The 20,255-nt window shown below is 48.1% G+C and overlaps 1 protein-coding gene across 2 annotated transcripts; it reads left to right on the forward strand.

Annotated features, from left to right (window-relative positions):
- Positions 1–5,548: 5,548 nt before the first annotated feature.
- On the forward strand, positions 5,549–20,117 carry CCDC92 (coiled-coil domain containing 92). Of its 2 annotated transcripts, none has more exons than XM_071571958.1 (4): positions 5,549–5,655; positions 16,346–16,492; positions 16,770–16,811; positions 17,452–20,117. In XM_071571958.1, the coding sequence occupies exons 2-4, from the start codon at positions 16,363–16,365 to the stop codon at positions 18,225–18,227; spliced, it is 948 nt and encodes a 315-aa protein (XP_071428059.1). In that variant the 5' UTR covers positions 5,549–5,655; positions 16,346–16,362; the 3' UTR covers positions 18,228–20,117. The 2 variants fall into 2 exon arrangements, with proteins under 2 accessions (XP_071428059.1, XP_071428060.1); XM_071571959.1 differs by lacking the exon at positions 5,549–5,655 and adding an exon at positions 14,093–14,115.
- Positions 20,118–20,255: the final 138 nt, after the last annotated feature.

Below are 20,255 nucleotides of genomic sequence, written 5' to 3' on the forward strand. Positions count from 1 at the left end.
CTTATGGGGCTGTGGCAGCAGAGAGCTGTGTGAGCTCAACACACTCACCTGAGCATGGAGCAGGATTGTACAGCTCACAGTGCCTCTGGTGGAGGACTTTGTGGACCCCCTGCAATCGTTCAGCCAAGTACTTTCTGATGTGCTTGACTTGGGGACAGCAGGACTTTGGCTGCCCTGTGTCACTGGGGGAGGTGGCACCACTGGCTGGGATGAGGGTGCTGAAACAGCCATGGACAACTTTCCTCTGCCTGCCACGGAAACGAACCCTTGTGGTGTCAATAATGGGAAATCACTCAGAGGGCAGAAAAGAATGCAGCGTAGGGCAGGTTTAAAAATTCCAGAGTAAACAGCCTCAGCTTAGTACTGTACAACTGTACTGTACAACTGTCAAGTCACATTGCAGTAGGTTTCTTGATGCTGATAATGTAATGATTTTTTGGCCCAAGGGCACATCTCCCACTGCGAATCTGCTTCTCCAGAGCGGCTTTTTCACTGACCTGAGAGGCAGCACTCATGGCTCGTGTGTAAATGTATGTGACGAGCGCTAATGCTCGATAATGGCCACAACACCCACAGGGTCCTGCACGTGTGTTTTGCTCCCTGAACATAGTGGTCACTGGCTTTTCCCGGATGATCTTTGATGGAATACAATAGGCAGAGCCTGAGCATGCATATAAATGTCAGTGATTACTTAAGACTTGTTTGGGGGCGTTTACTGTAAAAGCCTTAAAAAAAACTCCAAATTGCAGATGTCATAGGTCTTCTTTTGCCCTAGAAAAAATGTTTGTTCTTCTTCTCTTATTTCTAGGCTATTCACAACTTGTCCTTTTTCCTTTGTAGACTAATTGTCCAAGTTTAGCTGCCAAGTTGAAGAGCTTTTTGCAAACTGTTCTGGGCCTTAATCACACCCTTTTTGATTGGAGTGAGAACCCTTATTCCCCAGGTTTCTGGGAAAGGCCTATGAAAAGTGGAAACTGCTTTTGTCCTTGTTTGTACAGTCACAGAATTCTGGCTAATGGCCATCTCATGAATTAATACTGAAAAATAATGGATTTACTAAGAGTATGGTTGGTAAAGTGGAGATAAGGGAGCTGAGTAAGGGGCTGATGCCTTCTCCCAGCCAGCAATGTAGCGATGTTTTATGATCAGGGAGTAGGTCAATTCACTTGCACATTTAATGGATGAGATAAGGGCAGCTTGCACTAAATTAGCTTTCTGGGCAATATATGATCTCAGGGATGCAAAACCTTTTTGGCTGCTGAGGGAGCTGCCTGCATGTCCTTCAGAGCAAGGCCTGGCAGAGCTGTTTGCAGATGATACTCCCTTGTACTAAACACAACTGCTGATGCTCCTGAGCATCCCGCTATAAAATCATGACCCTAAGGCAGTGCAGGCCAGTGTGCCACATCTGGGGCACAGCTGGCCACACTGCTCAACACCCCTTCAGCAGTGGGAAGCAAGGCTGCAGCAGTTTCCAGAAGGAACCGTGCGTTGTGCCCCCCAGTCCCTGCACAGAGAGGCGAGGGCAGCTCATGGCAGCCCGTTCCCACCTTCTGCTCCTCCAGCCCCAGACATCGGGCTGGATTAGGCATCTCCCAGATCCTGACCCGCTTTCTCCGCCTCAATAGATGTCTGGGCCTCAGTTTCAGCACTTGTCATCAGATGTTACTTGTTCTGCAGCAGGAGGTTTCCTCTGGTACCACGAACCCCCCGGGCGAAGTGTTGTGCAAAGAACGGAAGAACAATAACTGAAACCAGTCTCTGCCTTAAGGAGCTGACAGCATCTCCCTTATTCCTCCCAGCTTCTGTAAACAAATCCTTGGTGATGTTGCTGTTTTTCGGAGGATGATAAAAGGACCTGTCTTCACTCCCTGCACAGACTTTTCCTGCCATTCACTGAGCTTTTCACTCCCTCTCCCACGGAGGGAGAAGTTTGTTAAAAATTAATTCTCATCTGGTGACTGCTAATTATCTTAGAGGCTGTGGGTAAAGTGCAGCGAAGGGACCAAAGGCAGCGCTCAGGAACAGCCCTGCGGGAGGAATGCTGGCTTGGATGGAGCCACTGAGCAGGATCAGCCTGTGAGGATTTTAACTGATGCTTCAATGGGATGCCTGATAGCAGAGGTACGAAATAAGGATCAGTGTAGAGGTCTGTCTCTGTACTCATACACTTTCATACGTTTGGTTCTCATTTTTAAAATCTTCCCTTTTGAAATGGGAAGGGCTCACATCACTCTTCAGATTTTAATATTTTGGTTGAGTTTCATCCTGGCTGCTGTTCCCCACCAAGCTCTGGGAAAGACTCTGCACAATATTTTTCCCTTTCTTGCACACTGTGAGCAGGGAACTTGTCTGACAACCTGTGTGCTGGCTGCTTGCAAGGAGAAAGAGCCACTCCAACATGCTCTCCTTCCCGCCGGGGTGAATGGGAAGCTAATCCTGGATTCTCATCTCAGCCACGCTGATCTAATTAATAGTAATTCTTTTGGATTTATAGGGTGGAGGGTGCCTGGATTTAGATCTGCATTACTGGAATCAAAACCAGGCCAGCTGTGCTTGTTGATATTAGAGATGCACAGCTAAGAGAAGTAACCTCCATGTGCAGTGACACAGGAGAGGCGATTAAACCTTCCTGCTTCCAGCTCTGCAGCCTCCTGCTCTCCCCTGTCCCTCTAATCTGTGCTCTTTAAAAAACAAGGCAAGCAGAAGAAAAATAAGGAGAGAGGCACCCAGAAAGCAAAGAGCCAGCAAGAGCAGGAAGATGCATCACCTCTACTGACCTGGGAAATCTGTGTCCCTGCTCCTAACAGAGCCTGGAGAGCAAACCCAAGACCACGGAAAGCACAGGGTAGGCGGCAGATCATGAGACAGATACATGAGTAGCCCTTCCCTAACCTCTCCCTGCTATCTCCCTGAATTCATCTCCCCTTAACTAATTAGCATGGGCCTTTTGAAGTACACATGGCCCCTCCAAGTACTCACCAGTCTCCACTCGTCCTCATACCTGGTGTCTCTCTCTGTCCCCGACAGCACAGAAAGGAGAAGAGCCCAGAGCTGGCACTGGCAGGCAGGTCCTGCTGCTCTTGGTGGTGCTGCTGGGAGCCCTCCTCCATCCAAGGGCATTTCGTGGCCCAGGGTTTATGGCCACTTTGGAAATCCTTCCTAGAAAAAACGTGGGACATTCCCAATGCAGCCAGGCCAGCCCATGAAGGGCCAGCGGGGCGATGTGGAGCGGGATCAGGACAATCCCTCAGCCAGTCCTGAGGCAGACTGGCCAACCTGCTGCTCTCCACTTGGCAACAAGGTCCTGGCAATCCACACAGATGATTGCATCCCATCAAATCCAGGCAAATCCACCCGTGCAGAGTTCCCTGCTCTGCAAAGCTTGATCATATGGCTGAGGAATAAGCCACAAAGGGACAGAGGTCTTTGAACAGAAACCCAGGACTCAGAGGTCCTCAGCTCTGGAGTCTGCCTGCTGGATTTTCCACCCAGTCCTGTCAAATCATGGGAGTCAAGAAATCTGGGGTTATTATCAGTTATTCTCAGTTTCCCCATGGATATTCTGTCCGGGGTGGTTGCTTTGAAAAGATGTCACAGTTCTCCCAGGAAGCTGTAACTGCAGCAATCACATAATTAATTACACCAGAGGCACAGCCATGGGCAACACGGGGCCTTATGGACCACTGCACATTGTATTTTTGGGATCTCTGATTTTGGGAGAGCATAAACAGTGTCAGATTTTACTGTAAAATGCTCATATCTGAGAGCCCAGCATTTGCTCTTTGATAGACTGGGGATCTGAACTTCTGTCCATCTCCAAAGTTCAGGAGTTGTATCGGGGCCAGAGCTTCCTCCAGCCCAACTGCAAAGAGGAGTCGCTGAGCTATAATTCACTGTGTTACACTGCACTCTCCTCTTCAGGATTGTGGCAGGATTTAGCAGGTATTAATGACACATAATTACCACACTCACATTCCTCTTTTGAACATGAAGAATCTGGGGCAGCTCAGTGCTGCTCACCTGGAGAGGGGCAGGGCAGCCTTTCACAGGATGACAAATCGGGGTGACAATTGCAGGCTGAAACATTCAGAATGGAAAACTTCAGAGAAATACGGAGGACATGGAATAAATGCTCAGGGACTTTTGTTTCTGAATGAATGTATTTTTATCCCATGGTTTCCAACAGGTTTTCCTTACAGGGAATACAGGTATATATTTCTGTTCTATGAATGTCACATCTTAAGGCCTGTAAAAGCACTTCCTTTGCAACAACACAGCTGGGGGTTTTCCTTCATCTGTGTTCTGTTATTATTGAATTAACATCCATCTTTCCTGCCAGGATGATTCAGATGGCAAATGCATTTCTCTTTTGGCACAGGTTCTAACTGAATCATCTTCTCAGACTAGTTCGTCACCTAACGGGATCCTAAATTAAGAGTCCACATTTTATATAACAAGAAGCTGAATCCATCTCAGATAAAATGGAAGGAAAGCCATGAACAGGAAAGGACTTGTTCTCTGGATGTGTGTCTGCCTGACATTGCATGTGAGCTCAGCCTGGCTTTGTACAGCTGCTGGGGACACTGCTCAGAGCCACCCCACGCTGGTGGGACACAGCACCCTCCTCCTCCTCCCTGTAGGGCCTTCCTCCATCACTGCTCCCAGAGCTAAACCTCCCTCTGTACCAGGCTTTTCACTTTTAATGCCCTTTTAAAACTGGTTGTCCTGCAGATCCATCTTCCCATGTCCTCACACACCACAGAATCACCTTGAGGGTACGTGGATCCATCAGCTTGGAGCTTGACACTGAATTTGATTATGGTGAAGGTGTGAAATAGTTCTCTGTGCAGTGTATAGTACTTTTGACTAAGCAAATTATCATCTCTAACTTGGAGAAACTTTAATTGGCCTTTTCTGTTGGCTGCTTCAGAAAAATCAAGCTTCTGCCTCTTAATTTTGAAGTCCCTTGTAAACTATCTTATTTCCATTACAAATAGAGAAAAGACACGGTGTGCACATATCTGAATGTGAGAAAAATCTTGTTTGGCCATTCCTGTGTGTGCCACTCACAGGGGCCATGCCCTGCTCATGGGCAGATCCCTGACTGCCAAACCTTGCTGTGGTCCCGTGTGCGCTCCCGCGGCGCTCGTGCCCCGCTCCTGTGAGCGCTCCTGCCCCGTTCCCGTGTGCGCTCCCGCAGCGCTCCTGTGAGCGCTCCTGCCCCGCTCCCGGCACCGCTCCCGGCACCGCTCCCGCAGCGCTCCCGCCCCTCTCCCGTGAGCGCTCCCGCAGCGATCCTACCCCACTTCTGGCCCGCTCCCATACCCGCTCCCGCCCCGTTCCCGTGCGCGCTCCCGCCCCGCTCCCGTGTGCGCTCCCGCCCCGCTCCCGTGCGCGCTCCCGCCCCGTTCCCGTGCGCGCTCCCGCCCCGCTCCCGTGTGCGCTCCCGCCCCGCTCCCGTGCGCGCTCCCGCCCCGTGCCCGCGCACGCCCCGCCCCGCGCGGGGCCGCGCTGCCCCCCCCGTTGCCACAGCGACGGGCCCGGTGCCGCAGCCGCACCTGCGCCTGCGCTGCCGCCCCCGGTGCCGGTGCCGCCGGTCAGTGCCGGCCCCGCGGGGCGCCCGCGGTCCGTGGCACGGCTCGGGCTGAGCAGGTGAGGGGCCGAGGGGCGGTCGAGGGGCTGCGGCGCGCTGTGCCCTCCGCGCTGGGCCGGCCGAGGGGGCGGCAGCTGCACGGCGACCCCCGGGGCTGGGCGTGGGGCGGGGGAGCGGCATTGCCGGCGCGGGACGAGGCTGAGACCTTTGCCCCCCTCACACGCACCCCGGTCCCGGGCGGGGGTGTCGGGGCGCTCCGCTCCGCGTTAGGCGGGACGGCCGCGGGTCCTGCGCCGGCTGCCGGAGCCGCGGGTCGGGTGGGATGTGCCGGCGGTGCGGGGCTCACGGATCGCCCCTGGGCCGCCCCCCGTCCGGGGCTGCGGCCCGACCTCCCCCCAGGCGCGGTCACCCCCTCGGCGCGGGGCCGTTGCGGGGCAGCGGCGGGTGCGGCCCCGGGCCGGGGCGCGGATGCTGGCAGTGGACCAAAGCGCCTCCCGCTCGCTCCCCGGGCTCTGCTGGTCACCGGGGCGCAGAGGGTGAAGGGGTTGCCCTGCCCCTCGCTGCACCCCCGTCTGTGCCGGCTCGGGGGCGAGCCCGTGCCGGTGTGTGTGGCTGCCCCATCGCCTGCCCTGCCCGACGCAGGTTTCGGTGCGGCGGCGGCCCCGCCTCGCCCAGCGGGGCAGGTGTCACACCGCATCCCTCGCACGCTCCTTTGGCATCGCACCTTTTCACTTTAAAAAGTGACAAGTGTCGCCTCCATCAGTAGCGCGGGGCCTGCAAAGGGCTGGGCGGGTGGGTTGTGTACGTTTTAGAGTGGGTAGAGAATAACCTTGGTTTGAGAGGGAGGAGAGTTTTCCTGCCGAGGAGAACGCCCGTCGCTTGTGGATATGGCAGCAGAGAAGTGCAGGGCGTCCTCGGGCGCGGAGATGCTTCCAGACGCAGTTTCCCTACGCAGGACATGGGGTGGGACAGTGGGAAGGAAGGAGGGGCCCTTCCCGCCCTGGGCAGCAGGGAATGCGCCCGAGCTCACTTATTGAATTGGGTGAAGCCGAGACAGTGAAGGTAAATACGAACACAGGAGCTGAGGCAGTGCCGAGGGTGGAATTGTCCATTTTGATCTGCATTGCAGGTGCATAGGAAGCATCCAGGGTACTTGTTGGCTTTGCTTAGATGGTAAGGTACTTAGGCTTAAAAAGCTTTATTGATGCTTTTGCAATATAAATTACACTTCTTAATTAAAAAATAAAAGACGAATGGATGTGACTGTAAATACAGTGCCTTTTCCTATATAACTTATTATTGACTGTAATTCTGTAGTGCTTTATTATGACTGAGCCTCTGGGAGACAGACATTTATGCTCTTAAATTGCACATCAGTTTTTGGTTTGACAATTTAAAGCAAGTGCTTTATAAACAGATAATGGCTGACTTGTAATATTGTTAATTTTTTAAGCTTTTGGTTGTACTGGCCTTCCAGGAGTCATTGTTAGTGAAACAACAAAGATTGACAGGTCATAATAGAGGAAAGTATTGGCTTCTTAAGTAGAAGAAAAAGAATATTGGCTAAACTGAGGTATAATCACTTGTTTTCATCCTATTGTCCTACTTCTGCTTAATACATCTGTAAAGTTTCCTCCCTTACCCCATAGAGAAGATAAAGGTCTCTTGACCAATCCAAATGCTCTGTGTAGTTTTCAGTCCAGTGGTTGTTGCAAAGTCTAAAACAGCAATCATTTCCTTCACAAGAGATTTCAGATGCAGCTGCGTATTCTCAGGGCTGTTAAGTGTTTTTTTAATTGCATTTTGTAACTTGAATTACAGAAATCACACTGTCCCTTAGAGTGCCCTAATTCAAGAGGCTGTAAGTGTTAAGGGCAGTGTATTTGTTCATCCAGTTCTACCACATTAATCAATCCTTTAGCTGCAGGTGACAAGCTCCCCAAAGTTGTTACTTCAGAATGTGGACCATAATGTAAAGTACAATAAAATATTTATTGAACATTGTATACAGTATAATAGAGGGAATGCACTGTAATAAACTAGTTTGCAAGTTTACTTTTCCTACTGTATTAGACTTTGATTTTTAGGTATCTCATTTATGCTCTGTGGCTTTAAAATGGTGGTTTAAAGTAGCAAACCTGTGAAGAATTGCTTTTATATCCTCAGGATTCCCAATGTATTGGGTAAACCATACTATTATATAACTTATCCTTTTATTCAAGTTCATGTTTAACCTAATTTTTCATAGTAAAGTTTTTTTAAAAAGGTACAAGTTGTAGTTTACTTTGTATAACAGAGAACAGACATCATCTTTCTGAAACTATATAATGCTTAAGAATTATTTACTGGCAAGTGACCCTTTCTGTGTGTATTGATGTATGTGGGTCTGTTAGTTACTAAAAGAGGTGGGGTTTGTTGAGCAGCATTTCACCAGAAATTCAGCACTCAAATAACCTGATGCTTGAGAGGAAATAGTTCAGTGTAGGACATAGATTTTTCTTAGTGCTGGTTTAGAAAGCAAAGCCACTGCTGAAGAAAGGAAAATCCAAGTATTTTGGTGTTGAAGAAGGAGAGGCCCTGGAAGGTCCGTGCTTGGTTCGTGTTGCGGCAGCTCAGGGTGAAGCCCGAGTGGCTGTGCGGGGTTGGACAGCAGGCACAGCTCTGGGGGTGGCTGCCAGGCTGCTGTTCTGACAGGGACCTGCTGCAGTGCCAGCCTTGTGTAAGCACGGCCAGGACTCCGGGAGGGGCTGGCACAGCCTGAGCATCCATCCCTGGGAACACGGCCCGGTGTGCAGGGCCGGGGTGGGGCTGAGCTGGGAGGGTGCCCTTTGTTCAGGGCACTGTATCACCAGGGCTCTGGTTTCCTTCGCTGAAACAACTCCTCCCTTCCCTTCTTGTGCTGTGATCCAATGGATATCTGAGAAGCACATGAAGATGACAAATGGTGCATTGAGTAGAGCCAAGCTGGAATGTGAATCCCTGGTTACTGCCTGCTGTCCCTCACCTCCAGTTCCTTCACCTGCCTGAGGACACCTGTCTGGCTGTAGTATCTTCAATGAATATGGGCCTGATTCATCTCCCCATTTTTAAGTGATGTAAAAAATGTCTTCCTCTAAACCAGGATGTCCAGCAGTGTAATAATGGGTATTAGTCTGTCTCCAGTGAATGATTTTGGCTAATAATGTTTTACAATTATCTAGCAGTTCATTTCTCTTGGTGGTGTTAAAGAGCACGATACTATAAATGGGAGCAATAAATTTGTTTCCAACAAGTTATTAGAGGCATGACAAAATATTGCTGAAAACTGTGTCCTCAGAGTGTATCAGAACTTCTGCAAGCTGTTTGTTTGGGTGTTTTTAAATAATCATTTTAAAAAGCCATTTCTTTGGATTTCTGTTTCTTTCCTGCCATTGTGGGAGGAGCATGTTTGTCTCATTTCTCTCCACGAAAACCTTCGGTTTGTATTTAAAATGTTAAAATATGTTGCTGGTTGTTGGTTTAAATTACTTGATTGAGAGATGGGATTTAGGATCAGTGTTGTTTAGAAACAGTGCTGGGCTGAGAACTGTTAAATGTCATGGCTGTTCCCCGAACAGAATGGTGGCTGCCTCCAGAAGGGCTGAAAATATGCCAGGGAACAGAAGCTCCCTGTAATCCGAGTCGGTGCCCGGAGGGAGGGCACAAAAGGCACAGCAGATCACATTTCTGTGGAGCAGAGGTGTGTCCATCTGTGTGGAACAACCGTGGGAATGATGGCAGGAATGGAACTGTGTGTGTGTTTGCTTGTTTTCCATCCACAGGAAAGCTCGATTTAAGCTGTGTAGCTTTGCTGTCTCAGATTGAGGTACCTGGGCTGTGTAAGGAAGGGTATAAAGCCCCTCTCTTTGGAGTCCTTTGTCTTGGCACCCTATTTAACACATTAAAAAAATCTTGTCTAAGAAACGACTTGGCCACAGGTCATCACCACTACCAGATTTCCTTCATCAGCAGCTCTCAAAACCTTTAGCAAAGTGGAGACCAATTTTTGTATGTTTGATCATAGTTGCTATTCTAAAATAATAAAAATCAATGGCTTATAAAACAGAACCAGCATCACAGAATGCATTAGAGGAAAGCATTTTCTCAGCCTTTTACACTTGCCTGGAAATAGTTGTGCAGTTCTGTAGAGCTGCTGTTAAAATAGTTGCTCTCTGTAAATGATCTCTCAGGACAGATTTATTTAGCTTGCTGTAAGGCTTCAGTGCTTTCTGATATTTCCCAAATATTCCAGATAAACTCTGAAAATCATCATTTCTGCATTTAGGAATTCCATGCAGGAGCCCAAGCTCAGCTGAGTGCCTGGAGCTGGCGCTGCAGCAGGAAGCAGTTCTGCCTGTCCCACCCCCCCTGACCTGCTTACAGATTTTATTCTTTATTTTTGTCTTTAACACCTTCCCCAGGCATCTACAGTGCTGCACAGTGGACCTGTCACCTCGAAACAGCCAGTGGAAAAACGGGGTTGTGTTTCCCTGACCTGGTTCACTGAATGACAGGGAAGGTGATTGTGGAGCATTTCAGAAATGCAACACTAAATTCTTCCTTGGTGTAATGAGTGGGATGGGTGAGAGAAAATCACATCTGGGCTGGGTAGTAAAAATATTGTCTGTGTGGTGGTGGGTTATTGTCCTGTTAGGGAGGGGGAAATGCCCAACCAAGGCACTTCTCTGAAACCAGCTGAGTAATTCTTTGGTTTGTGTTTCAGCTTCAGAAAGGGCAAGTTTTTACATTACAGGAATACATTTTCTTCTGGTGCAATTCACATATTACTGAACATAGAGAATACAATTAAAAGAGGACACACAGTGTTCAGAAGTGAGTATTTTGATATCTGAAAAAGGCCCCTGACTATTTTGTAGTTTGGTGTGAATTCTAAGCATGACTCTGGAGTTATACTTAGCAGATCCTTTTACCAAAACCTCCCACAGCCCACCTTGCCAGCCTAAGTCCTGATTCAGCTTCAGTTAAAGCTGGAGAACTTTCTTAATGACTGGAAAAAATAGAATCAGGCTTGGTTTTATGTGTAACAGTGATATTGTGTTAGTCTGGGAGAACTGAATATTAATTTTCGTGTCATTTTCCTTCTGACAAAAGAAATTGGTTTATTAGACTAACAGAATCACAGAATATTCTGAGTTGTCAGGGAGGCTCATCAAATGTGTCTGTGATTTTGTGACTGCCAAGTTGTGATTGGAGAGAAGTCTGTTCTGTGGCTTTGATGGAGCTTATAGTGAAATAACAAACAGTGTTATCCTCAATGAAGGGTGAATTAAATAGAAGGGCCGTTCATCAGGAGCACATGCTATAGAGCAGAAGAGAAGGAACCTGTTCCTCTACATCACAATGTGGCCTTGCTCATGGGGGCTTTTATTGTCACCTAAAAAAATTATTATATGGATTTCATCATTCTTAAAGTGGTTCTTTTGAAGTAGTCAGTGTAATTTAAATATCACCTTCTTTGTTTCCCTAAAGTGAACTGGGCCCAAATCAGGTCATTTTCAGAGTGAGGTGTTTGTTCCTGACAGCTGCACAGCCACGGCCCTGGGTACCCTGAGGTGGCTCACAGTAGTTGTGTCTGGGTGAAATGCCACTGCAGGACTATTTGATTTGGTTCTCTGATAGTCTCTGTCACAGTTGTGATTTTAACATCTGATCGCTTTGAGTCTCCTCCGTTGTGCCAGCTCTGGGCTTGGGTGGTCCCAAGGGCAGAGTGAACTCCACAGGAGCTGTTCCTGCTGGTCCTCCTGACCCCAGGTGGACGGTCAGGCCCCTGAGCAGCCAGTGAGTTCTGAGCAAAGTACCAGCTGGTTCATTTGGAGCAGCCACAATTAAATCAGTGCTACCAGGACGGCGTCCACTTAATTATTCTTCCTGCTGCCATACCAGCTGCTGTAGGAGCAACAAAAAATCATCTCTTACTGAAGTAACCTGGACTTCCAGGGACATTCAGAGATTAAAGAGTCTACAGAATATCTGATGAGAAAATGATGGGCAAGCCAGGCAGAGGAACCACTGGGTGAAACAGCAGCAAAAGCTGGAGAAATGGAAGAGGAGCTGAGAAAGCAAAATCCTGTCCTTCCTCTGGGGGATGGTGGCACAGTTCCTTCTTCCCCTCCATTGTCTCCAGGAAAGAACTACTAATTTTAGTTGGCTTAAAACACACAGACTAGAAGAACATCAGAACAACTTTTGGGTCAATAATGATACATGAGCATTGTTATATTTTAATGCAGAGGGCAGAGGAGGAGGGAGATAAAGGGATAGAGGTGATGCTGCAAAAAGGGCTCGTTACTGGTAAGGGAGGACTGGAGAAGGGGAGGGATGTCCAGACATGTAGGCCAAGCATATTGTCTGAAAAGCTTGACTGGAGTAGTTGAAGTCTGATGCAGAGGTGAATGAGGGTTGAACAGAAATCTGAAACTGTGGAACAGGCTGGTAATAAACTGTTATTGCTGGATGGTGTCATAGAACCAGTTTGTGGCACTTAAAGCAAATGTCCAAGCAGAAAGGTGGCCCTTGAGTTGGGCGTGGACACTGCAGGGTCTCCTTTTTCGTGTCCTTTGAAAGGAGCTGAACAAACACTTTGGAGAAGGAATATCTGGAGATGGAGAGCTGAGGTAAGCAAAGAACAGCAGAGTGACTCTCAGCTGGGCTTTTCAGCATTAGAGCTGTGTTCTTTAGAAATGCTTGGTCAGTTCAGTGGCAATCTTTAAAATGGCTGAAACTTTGAAGGTTCTTATGAGAAGAATCCTGTGTCCTTACTTAGTTCCTGAAATTTCGTTTGACTCAGCAAACAAATGGCATTTTGGCAGCTTTTGCCACATTTGGAGGGGGCACGGGAATGAAAGTGTTAAATAACTGCGTTGCTTGGGCTTTGTTCCAGTAGCTTCCCTTGGACGGTGTCTGAGGTCAGAGATGAGCATCTCCCTTCTCCTATCTTGCAGCAGGGTAGAGAGATGCTCTGATTTTGTGCAAAGACACCTGATACGCAGTCAGATGCTCATTGCCTTAAAGCATTTTGAACTCTCTCCAAATACTTAAGATCAGAAAAGGCCTGGAGCTTTCACATCCTCTGCAAGGCAAGGTGTGGCTGTTAAAATGTGAATGACTGTTTATGGTGAGCATTGGATGGAGCTGCATTTTGGAAGCTCTTATTTAATATTTTTCCTTTTCCATTTAAGACTTAATTTTTGTTCTTTTTTGAAGAGAACATGCTCTTCTAAACAGACTGAGCAGGTAATTTTTAAGGTAGCTTACAGGGATGATAATTTAAGTTTCCCCCTCTGTTTTACTGGAAGATGAGAGCTTAGGTAGGTGCAGTCAGGATTAAAGTGTTGCACTTAAAGTTCCCAAGGGAGTTTTGACTCATTCCATTTGTTCCTCCCTGGCTATATTCGAGAGAAATTGTGACTCCATTGTTTGGAGGAGTTGAGTCTCAATCTTTGAGCTGTATTTAAAAACATTTGGTGGTGTGGTGGTCCTGAAAAGTGAGGAATTGTGGATGTCTTTACAGGTGGGATGGAGTGTACTGTCCGGATAAAGCCTGTGGAGCTGTGACAGGTTGGACACTGTTGGTGTTTGTGGCCAGTCCTGCTGCCAGAGAGGAGTGTCACCAGTACCTCTGAATGCTGCAGTGCCCCTTTAATGTTTTGTCATCCTTCCCAAATGCCACGTGCATTCCCAGGGGACTTTGCCAAGCTCTGCATTGCACAGTTCCTTCTCTATAAGAACACAGCAGACTTTTTTTTTAAGTTGCTTTGGAGACAAGGGGAAAGGGGGGGAAACCACAGTAACATAACTGTGTGCTCTGTACAGTCCCAGCTTTTCCCAGCACCGGCACCATTTATCTGAGGGATCCAGCTGGAGCCTGGTTGCTTTGGGAGCTGTCCCATGATTTCCATGGTGGGAGGTGAAGATTCCTCCTCTAAAGGGCACTGGTGACTTCTGCATTTTGCTGTTTCTCTTGTGCTTTATGAGCTTCTTGTTTCAGAGAGCCCAAGATGAAATCAGCTCAGTGCAATCCCAGGACTGCTTTGTAGGATTCCCTCTTGGAAACCCTGAGATACTCCTGAAAGGATTTTTGTTTTGTCTTTAGGCTGACCCCTCCCAAGATCATGTTTTCTGTCAGATCTCAGCTCTCGTCCAGGGGAGCTGTGGCTTCACCTCGCTGGCCTTTCCCTTCCCTTGAAGGAGAGCAGAGAGCACGGCCAGACAACGAGGGTGCCAGGAGGAGGAAAAGCACAGGAAGGCTGCAGAGGGTTGTGGGAAAACACTTAGTGCGGAGGGGCTGCAGCTAAAACTCATCGTGGGCTGATTTAATTGCTGCCACTGATTAACTTGCTGCTGCTGCAGGGAAGATGCTGCTCTGGTGCAGGGAGTTCCAATTTTCTTCCTAAGCCTGTAATGCTTGCCTGCCTCTGATTATGTTTTTCTTCTTCAGAGTGGGTAATCCTGGTATGATCTTTCACAAGCAGGAGACCAAGGTAAAAAGCAGTTGAGGAGATTAATGTTGAGAGCCTTGTTCTGATTTTTTGAACATTTAGAAAACAGTTTTAAAAAAACATGTTTATTTGCAAGGACTGAGCTATGAGCACTTACTGCCTGTTGCTGATAATGAATTGTTTTCCTTTTCAGGTCACAGTTACAGGTATAAGGCCACCATTAGTACCCAATGTGAGAGCAGAGGCTCTGGGGTGTTGTGTGCACGCTGTTCTTTCACCTCCTGCTGCCAGAGCTTAGTGTTTCTGATGGAAAATACATTTCTTGATGAAGAATCCCTTCTGAGGCTCTGTGTCAGAGCTGCAGCTCTGGCTTTATTCTGCTGTGGCACTGTCGGTCAGAGCATAGTGAGCACTTAAGAAACAGGGTAATTCAGTGAAGCTCTGTCTGTCTGAAGTCAGCTTTGCAAGCAAGATGGTGTCGCTTTGAGAATGTTCCACAGCTAAAATATTGATCCTTAGCATGAATGGTGCCCCACAGTGGCTGCTGTGACTGTGTAGTGCCTGTTTCGCACAGCTCTCTGTGGGCATGAGGGGCTGTGGCTGCCGGGGGGGAGGGACAGCAGTCACAGCTGGGGGGAGCTCCTTCAGAGCCATAAAGACCCTGCAGTTTAGCCATCCAAGAAAACTCTTCTTAAAATGTCTTTCATCCATAATTTTTGCTTGTTTGCAAACAATGGTGATTGCAGAAGGACCCGTTCACTCAACAAAGCACAGCTGTCCACATTCCTGGGCACTGAACTTAATCTTTGATCTCTGTTACAAGGTAACCAGAAGCTGTTTGGCCCTGCAGAGAGGTGGATTCCTTAAACATCTTTTGCACCTTCACTTTATCTTGTACAATCAAATATTTGTTTCTGTAGGGATAAGTCAGTAGAAGATGATGTGGGTTCAGGTCACAGGTGGAATCAGGAAGGCTGTGTGTGTGTGTGTGTGTGTGTGTGTGTGTGTGTGTGTGTGTGTGTGTGTGTGTGTGTGTGATTTCCACACCACACCCCCGGGGGTTTTAGTGCTGTATCAAGGTGCAGGAGCACCAAGTCTGGTTCTTTTGGGGAATACAAGTATAGAATTAAATTCAGAGATATGTTTTTGAATGACAAAAACATGTGACTTCCTATGAGTTTATGCTCTGCCAGTTTTAAACTGGTAGAAACAAATACTTGTCATAAAACTACATACCAAAGAGAGCCCAGTGGGAAACACTTGCTATGCCAAGGCAAACCCTTTGAAGTCCATCTTGTGCACAATGTGTGGGCATGGTTGCAATGCCATTGCAGGTGGTTGTCCAGGTAACAGGAGTCCTGACTCTTCACTTATCTTTGTAACCTCATTACTGGAATGCTCTTTCCAAGACGATGCATATAATGGAATTTAGCCTTTCCTACTGTAACCACTGTTGCCTGCTCAGGAGCAGTTGTAACACTGACAGCACAGGGGTCCTCCAGGGTGCCTGTGAACATTGTACAGTTACCCATTTCTATCTGTCTGAGCACTGCTGGAGCCCAGGCCTAGCTCTGTAAGGCTGTTCCTCAGGGAAAGCCCAATATGTAACAGGTTTCCATGTACTCCTAAAGTGAGCAAGAAAAAGCTGTTTGTTTTCTCTTTAAACAAAACATTGTCCTTGTCAGTTTTATTGTTCTGTGTCGGGGCTGGTGGAGGGACTGATCCTGCTCCAGCCCAGCCGAGGAAACAGCAGCAGCTGCCAGAGCTTCCCTTGTGCAGGTTCCCTCATGGCAACCAATCCATGGCAGTACCACCAGCCTGGCTGTGCTGGTGCATTTTAGTGCTTTCTTCCTTGTTCTTGGCCAAGGATGTTACCAATCAATCCCTGTGTCCCTGGAGGTAAGTGGAAACCCCCAGCAAGACAGGGACATAGTAACCCATTCCTCAGAACTCCACTTTTAACTTGTAACAGGATTAATGACTTAGGCTGTCTGAAGTTAATCCCTTAAATGTGTTAACTCCAAACAAATGAGTTCCTTGCACTGCTCTGGCCTAGGGTATAATTAGGCTTTCGGTGAACTCAGAGCATTTCTAATCAAAATAGCCTTGAAAGAGAAAAACTTTTTGTGGCATTTGATGATCACCAGCAGCAGTGAAACTGAGCAATGCACTGGCAGTGGAACTGAGCCATTCCTGCCGGTCCTGCCTGAGCGAGGATCTCTGCATGTGCACAGTAACTTGCCCTCACAATGCCATGTCTGTTTCCTGGCAGGGTGACCGTGGGCCAGGATGGCCACCTCAACCCTGGAGAACCAGCTGCAGAGTGCCCAGAAGAACCTGCTGTTCCTGCAGCGGGAACACGCCAACACGCTGAAGGGGCTGCACGCGGAGCTGCGGCGCCTGCAGCAGCACTGCACAGGTACCCGGGGGCAATGCCATGCCCATTCCTGCTCCATTCTTCTCCCAGGAATGCAGTAACTGCTTCCTGCTCCAACAGTGAGACCTCAGCAGCAAAGCTGGTAGCTTGGTTGTTTTACACATTGGCTACTTGGCAGTGCATCTCCTGTGCTTGCTGTGGGTGGTGGGAAGAGTTAGTTCTGTGTTTACTGAAGTCTCTAATTGTAAATCTGCTCACCAGGTGGTGTTTGGGATCCATGATGATGTTCTAACAAAAATAAACAACTTTTTTTCCTCAGATTTAACATATGAGCTGACTGTAAAGAGTTCAGACTGGTCAGGTAAGGAATGCATGGCATTTTTTTTTTAATATTCATGTTCAATTCCCTCATCTTTTTCACTGTGTTTTTTCTGTTACAAATAAGTCAGATACTTTGCACTGGGATGTTGGACTTCATGAAGTCTGAAGATACAATAAGTGTAGTTTTCTCCTTTCCAGGCTTATTTTTTAGGTAAATGTCACCAGTTCTTTACCAAGGTCACACAGGAAAACTGTGAAAGAGCCAGGAATGGTGTGTGGAACTGCTGACTCCACCAGACAGTCAGGTCCCTGCATGCCATGTGGGAACTCAGGACACAGATTTAGGGCCAGAAGAGCAAGACTATTTTTAAAACTTAGCTGAGCTGGTGCTGTAATTACACCACAAAGCTTTTACTCCTATATATATATGTATGTATATGTACATACACACTAGATCCTAGTTATTTTACATGTATTATATTAGCAACAGGTGAAGCATAGGAATAAAATACTGCTTGAGAGTAACCTCCTGGATCAGGGATGGTGTGGGATGGGTAATAGCTGAACTTGGTCTTTTGGATTCCCTTAAGACTTTGGGATGCTAAAAGGAACACTATTGCACTGTTTTACATGGTGGCTGTTGTTAACTTGAAACACTCCTGCTTTTCCTGTTCTTACAGAAAGTGGTAGTTCACGAAGTGATGAACTCAAAAATAAGTGCAAAGATCTTGAAGCTCAGCTGAAAATCAAAGAGGCTGAAAATAGTGAATTGTTGAAAGAACTCGAACAAAAGAATGCGATGATAATGGTGCTGGAAAACACTATTAAAGAAAGAGAAAAGAAGTACTTGGAAGAGTTAAAAATGAAAAGCCATAAGCTCAACATGTTGTCCAGTGAACTGGAGCAGAGAACGAGCACGATCGCTTACCTGACCTCTCAGCTGCACGCGACCAAGAAGAAGCTGATGAGCGCCAGCGGGACTTCAGAGGGGACCCCGTCCGGCAGCCCTGTGTTGTCCAGCTACAAACCATCCCCTCCCAAAGACAAACTGCCCGAGACCCCCCGGCGCAGGATGAAGAAGAGCCTGTCGACACCCCTGAACCCCGAGTTCGAAGAGGCCTACAGAATAGGGTCGGAGAGCCGGAAGCTGATGCTGCGGGAGCATGTGGATGCCATGCCTGATCCCACACCGTTCCTGTTGGCCAGGGAAACGGCAGAGGTACATCTGATTAAGGAGAGGCCGCTGGTGATTCCACCGATCGCTTCGGATCGTGCGCCCGGGGAGTCGCAGAGCCCTGCCCGCGAGAAGCCGCACAAAGCGCACATCGGAGTGGCCCATCGCATCCACCACGTCACGCCAGCCCAGGCTCAGCCCGAGGTGGAGACGCTGGCAGTGGATCAGGTCCATGGAAGCAAAGTGGTCAGAAAGCACTCGGGGACAGACAGAACTGTCTGAGTACACCACGAAAGTGTTGTTCTGTGCTGGTTACGCACTGTGATCCTGTAGGGTGAATAGCACCTGCGGTGAAGTTTCTTTTGATGCCCCATGCATGCCAAACTCCTTCCAGGTACATCATTAATACATTTTGCTCCTCTAATGAAACCTCCTAGGACTGTGTTCATATGGCAAGGTATATAACCACTCCATGCTGTGGCCAAATCAGGGGGACCTGACCGCTTGCTTCCGAGCGCTGCTCCCTTTAGTGTTAACTGCACGTGTGGACAGAGGCACAGGCTGCGTTAGTGAGCCATGGTAGAGAGAACAGCCTGCACTCAAACTCAGCCACACTGGCTGTGAGCGTGGGACCTGTCAGAGGGTCTGTTGTCTGCACTGTGTGTGAGCCTTCCACACCCACCACTCAGCTCTGTGACAGCCGCTCTTGCAGCAGCACTGAAAGCTGGGCACATGCACGTTCACTTTAATGACCTAAGGACATCCCCAGAGTCCCAGCAAGCACTACTTGATTAATCCTAAGTACTTTGGTTTGTGGCTTTAAGTAAAATATGGGTGGGAGAAGCACCATTTAAGGGTTAACAAGAAAGAGTATGAACACTGGGTTGTTTGGGGGGGTTAGTTTGGTTTTGGGGTTGTTTTTTAATCAAATGGCTCCATGACACATTTTATGCTAGTCAGTACACTGCACTTGTAGCACCTTCCATACTGGCTCAGAGCTCCTTTTCCAGGGAGGAAATGTAACTGGCTATCCAATATGGAAACGGTTCTTTATGCTCTAACCTGCACTTTTTTGTAAAGGGATTATTTTTGTTTCCTGAAAACATTACTCTTGTTCTGGGCATCATCAGACAGTGCTGGCTGCTGCCAGCTTAGAAACCTGAGCTGCCCCTCTTAAATGTATTTACTTTTAAGTGATGTAACCAATTCATACAGGAGAACCTGGCATCTTTGATTTCTGTCCTTGTGAATTGGGATGGACTTGCCTTGCACTTGCCCAGATTCCCCTACTCCTTTCTAGTAAGCAGCAGGTAGACCCAACAGCTGTTAGACTACTTGACTCTTCTTTTTATTATTTTTTCCTTAGGAAAGAAAGGCATACTGGGAGCTGGGAGGATATGTAATTTGGGGAAAGGAGCACAAATTTGACCATTTTTCTTACATTCTGATCAGCACCTCCAGCTCACCTCTGCTTCACTCTTGTCTGCAGCCTCTGAGTAGGACCAGCAAGAAACACTGGCTCCCAAATGCTGCTAAGCTTATGATGTGCCTTTAAAAATTTGGAACGCGTGTTCTCCATGACAGCTGACGAAGGATCCCTGCCTGCCCTGTCCCCACCCCTTGCCAGCTGTACTCTGCCCCTCCTAAGCTTTTCCTGCAGCTGTGTTGGTGTGTGTCTCCCTTGGGAGCCCCGGGCCCCTGTCAGTGTCCCTTCAGAGGCACTGGCAGGATGGCAAAGCTGCTCTCCCACCGCGGTACCGCTGATTTCCCGTGCAGCATGACCCTCCCAGCAGGGCTGATCCTGGGCAGAGGCTTTGGCCCTGCCTGCCCCTCTGTGCCCTCTGTCACTCACTGTCCCAAAGCCCCAAACCCGCCTCAGCGCTGCGCCTTGCTGGCCCTGTGGTAGGAATTGGTTTCACAAGTGGTGGGGAGGGATAGAGAAAAGCTGCATTCCTGGAAAAGTTAAACCAAGTTTGTTTCTCTGAGATTTAATGTTTTTCTGTGTATTGCATTAACCAGCAGCGGGTTTGGTTCCTTTGGTTGTCACCGTATTTTTATGGTGATGTTGTATGAGTGACCTGCCCTGCCACTTGTCGGAGGCTGGTGGGAGGCACCACTTCCAGGCGCCACAGAAGTGATGCTTTGGGCAATTAAAGACATTTCTTACAACCATCCAGGCAGACCTTAGTCTTTGTGTGTGTGAGACCAACTTATTCCCTCTTCTGCAACCACAGACCAGCATGGAGCCTTTCCAAAAGGAAACATAAGTTACAAAAAATACTTCCCTCTTCAAATGTGTTTATTGAAATA

The sequence above is a fragment of the Pithys albifrons genome, chromosome 17 (genome assembly GCF_047495875.1).
Source record: "Pithys albifrons albifrons isolate INPA30051 chromosome 17, PitAlb_v1, whole genome shotgun sequence".
In the NCBI taxonomy this organism is placed as follows: Eukaryota; Metazoa; Chordata; class Aves; order Passeriformes; family Thamnophilidae; genus Pithys; species Pithys albifrons.

Bases quoted from the DNA above. Each gene is read 5' to 3' on its own strand.
- CCDC92 (XM_071571958.1), top strand. From the start codon at position 16,363: ATGGCCACCTCAACCCTGGAGAACCAGCTGCAGAGTGCCCAGAAGAAC. The intron at 16,493-16,769 runs GTACCCGGGGGC...TTTTTTCCTCAG, and splicing joins CCTGCAGCAGCACTGCACAG to ATTTAACATATGAGCTGACT. The intron at 16,812-17,451 runs GTAAGGAATGCA...CTGTTCTTACAG, and splicing joins AAAGAGTTCAGACTGGTCAG to AAAGTGGTAGTTCACGAAGT.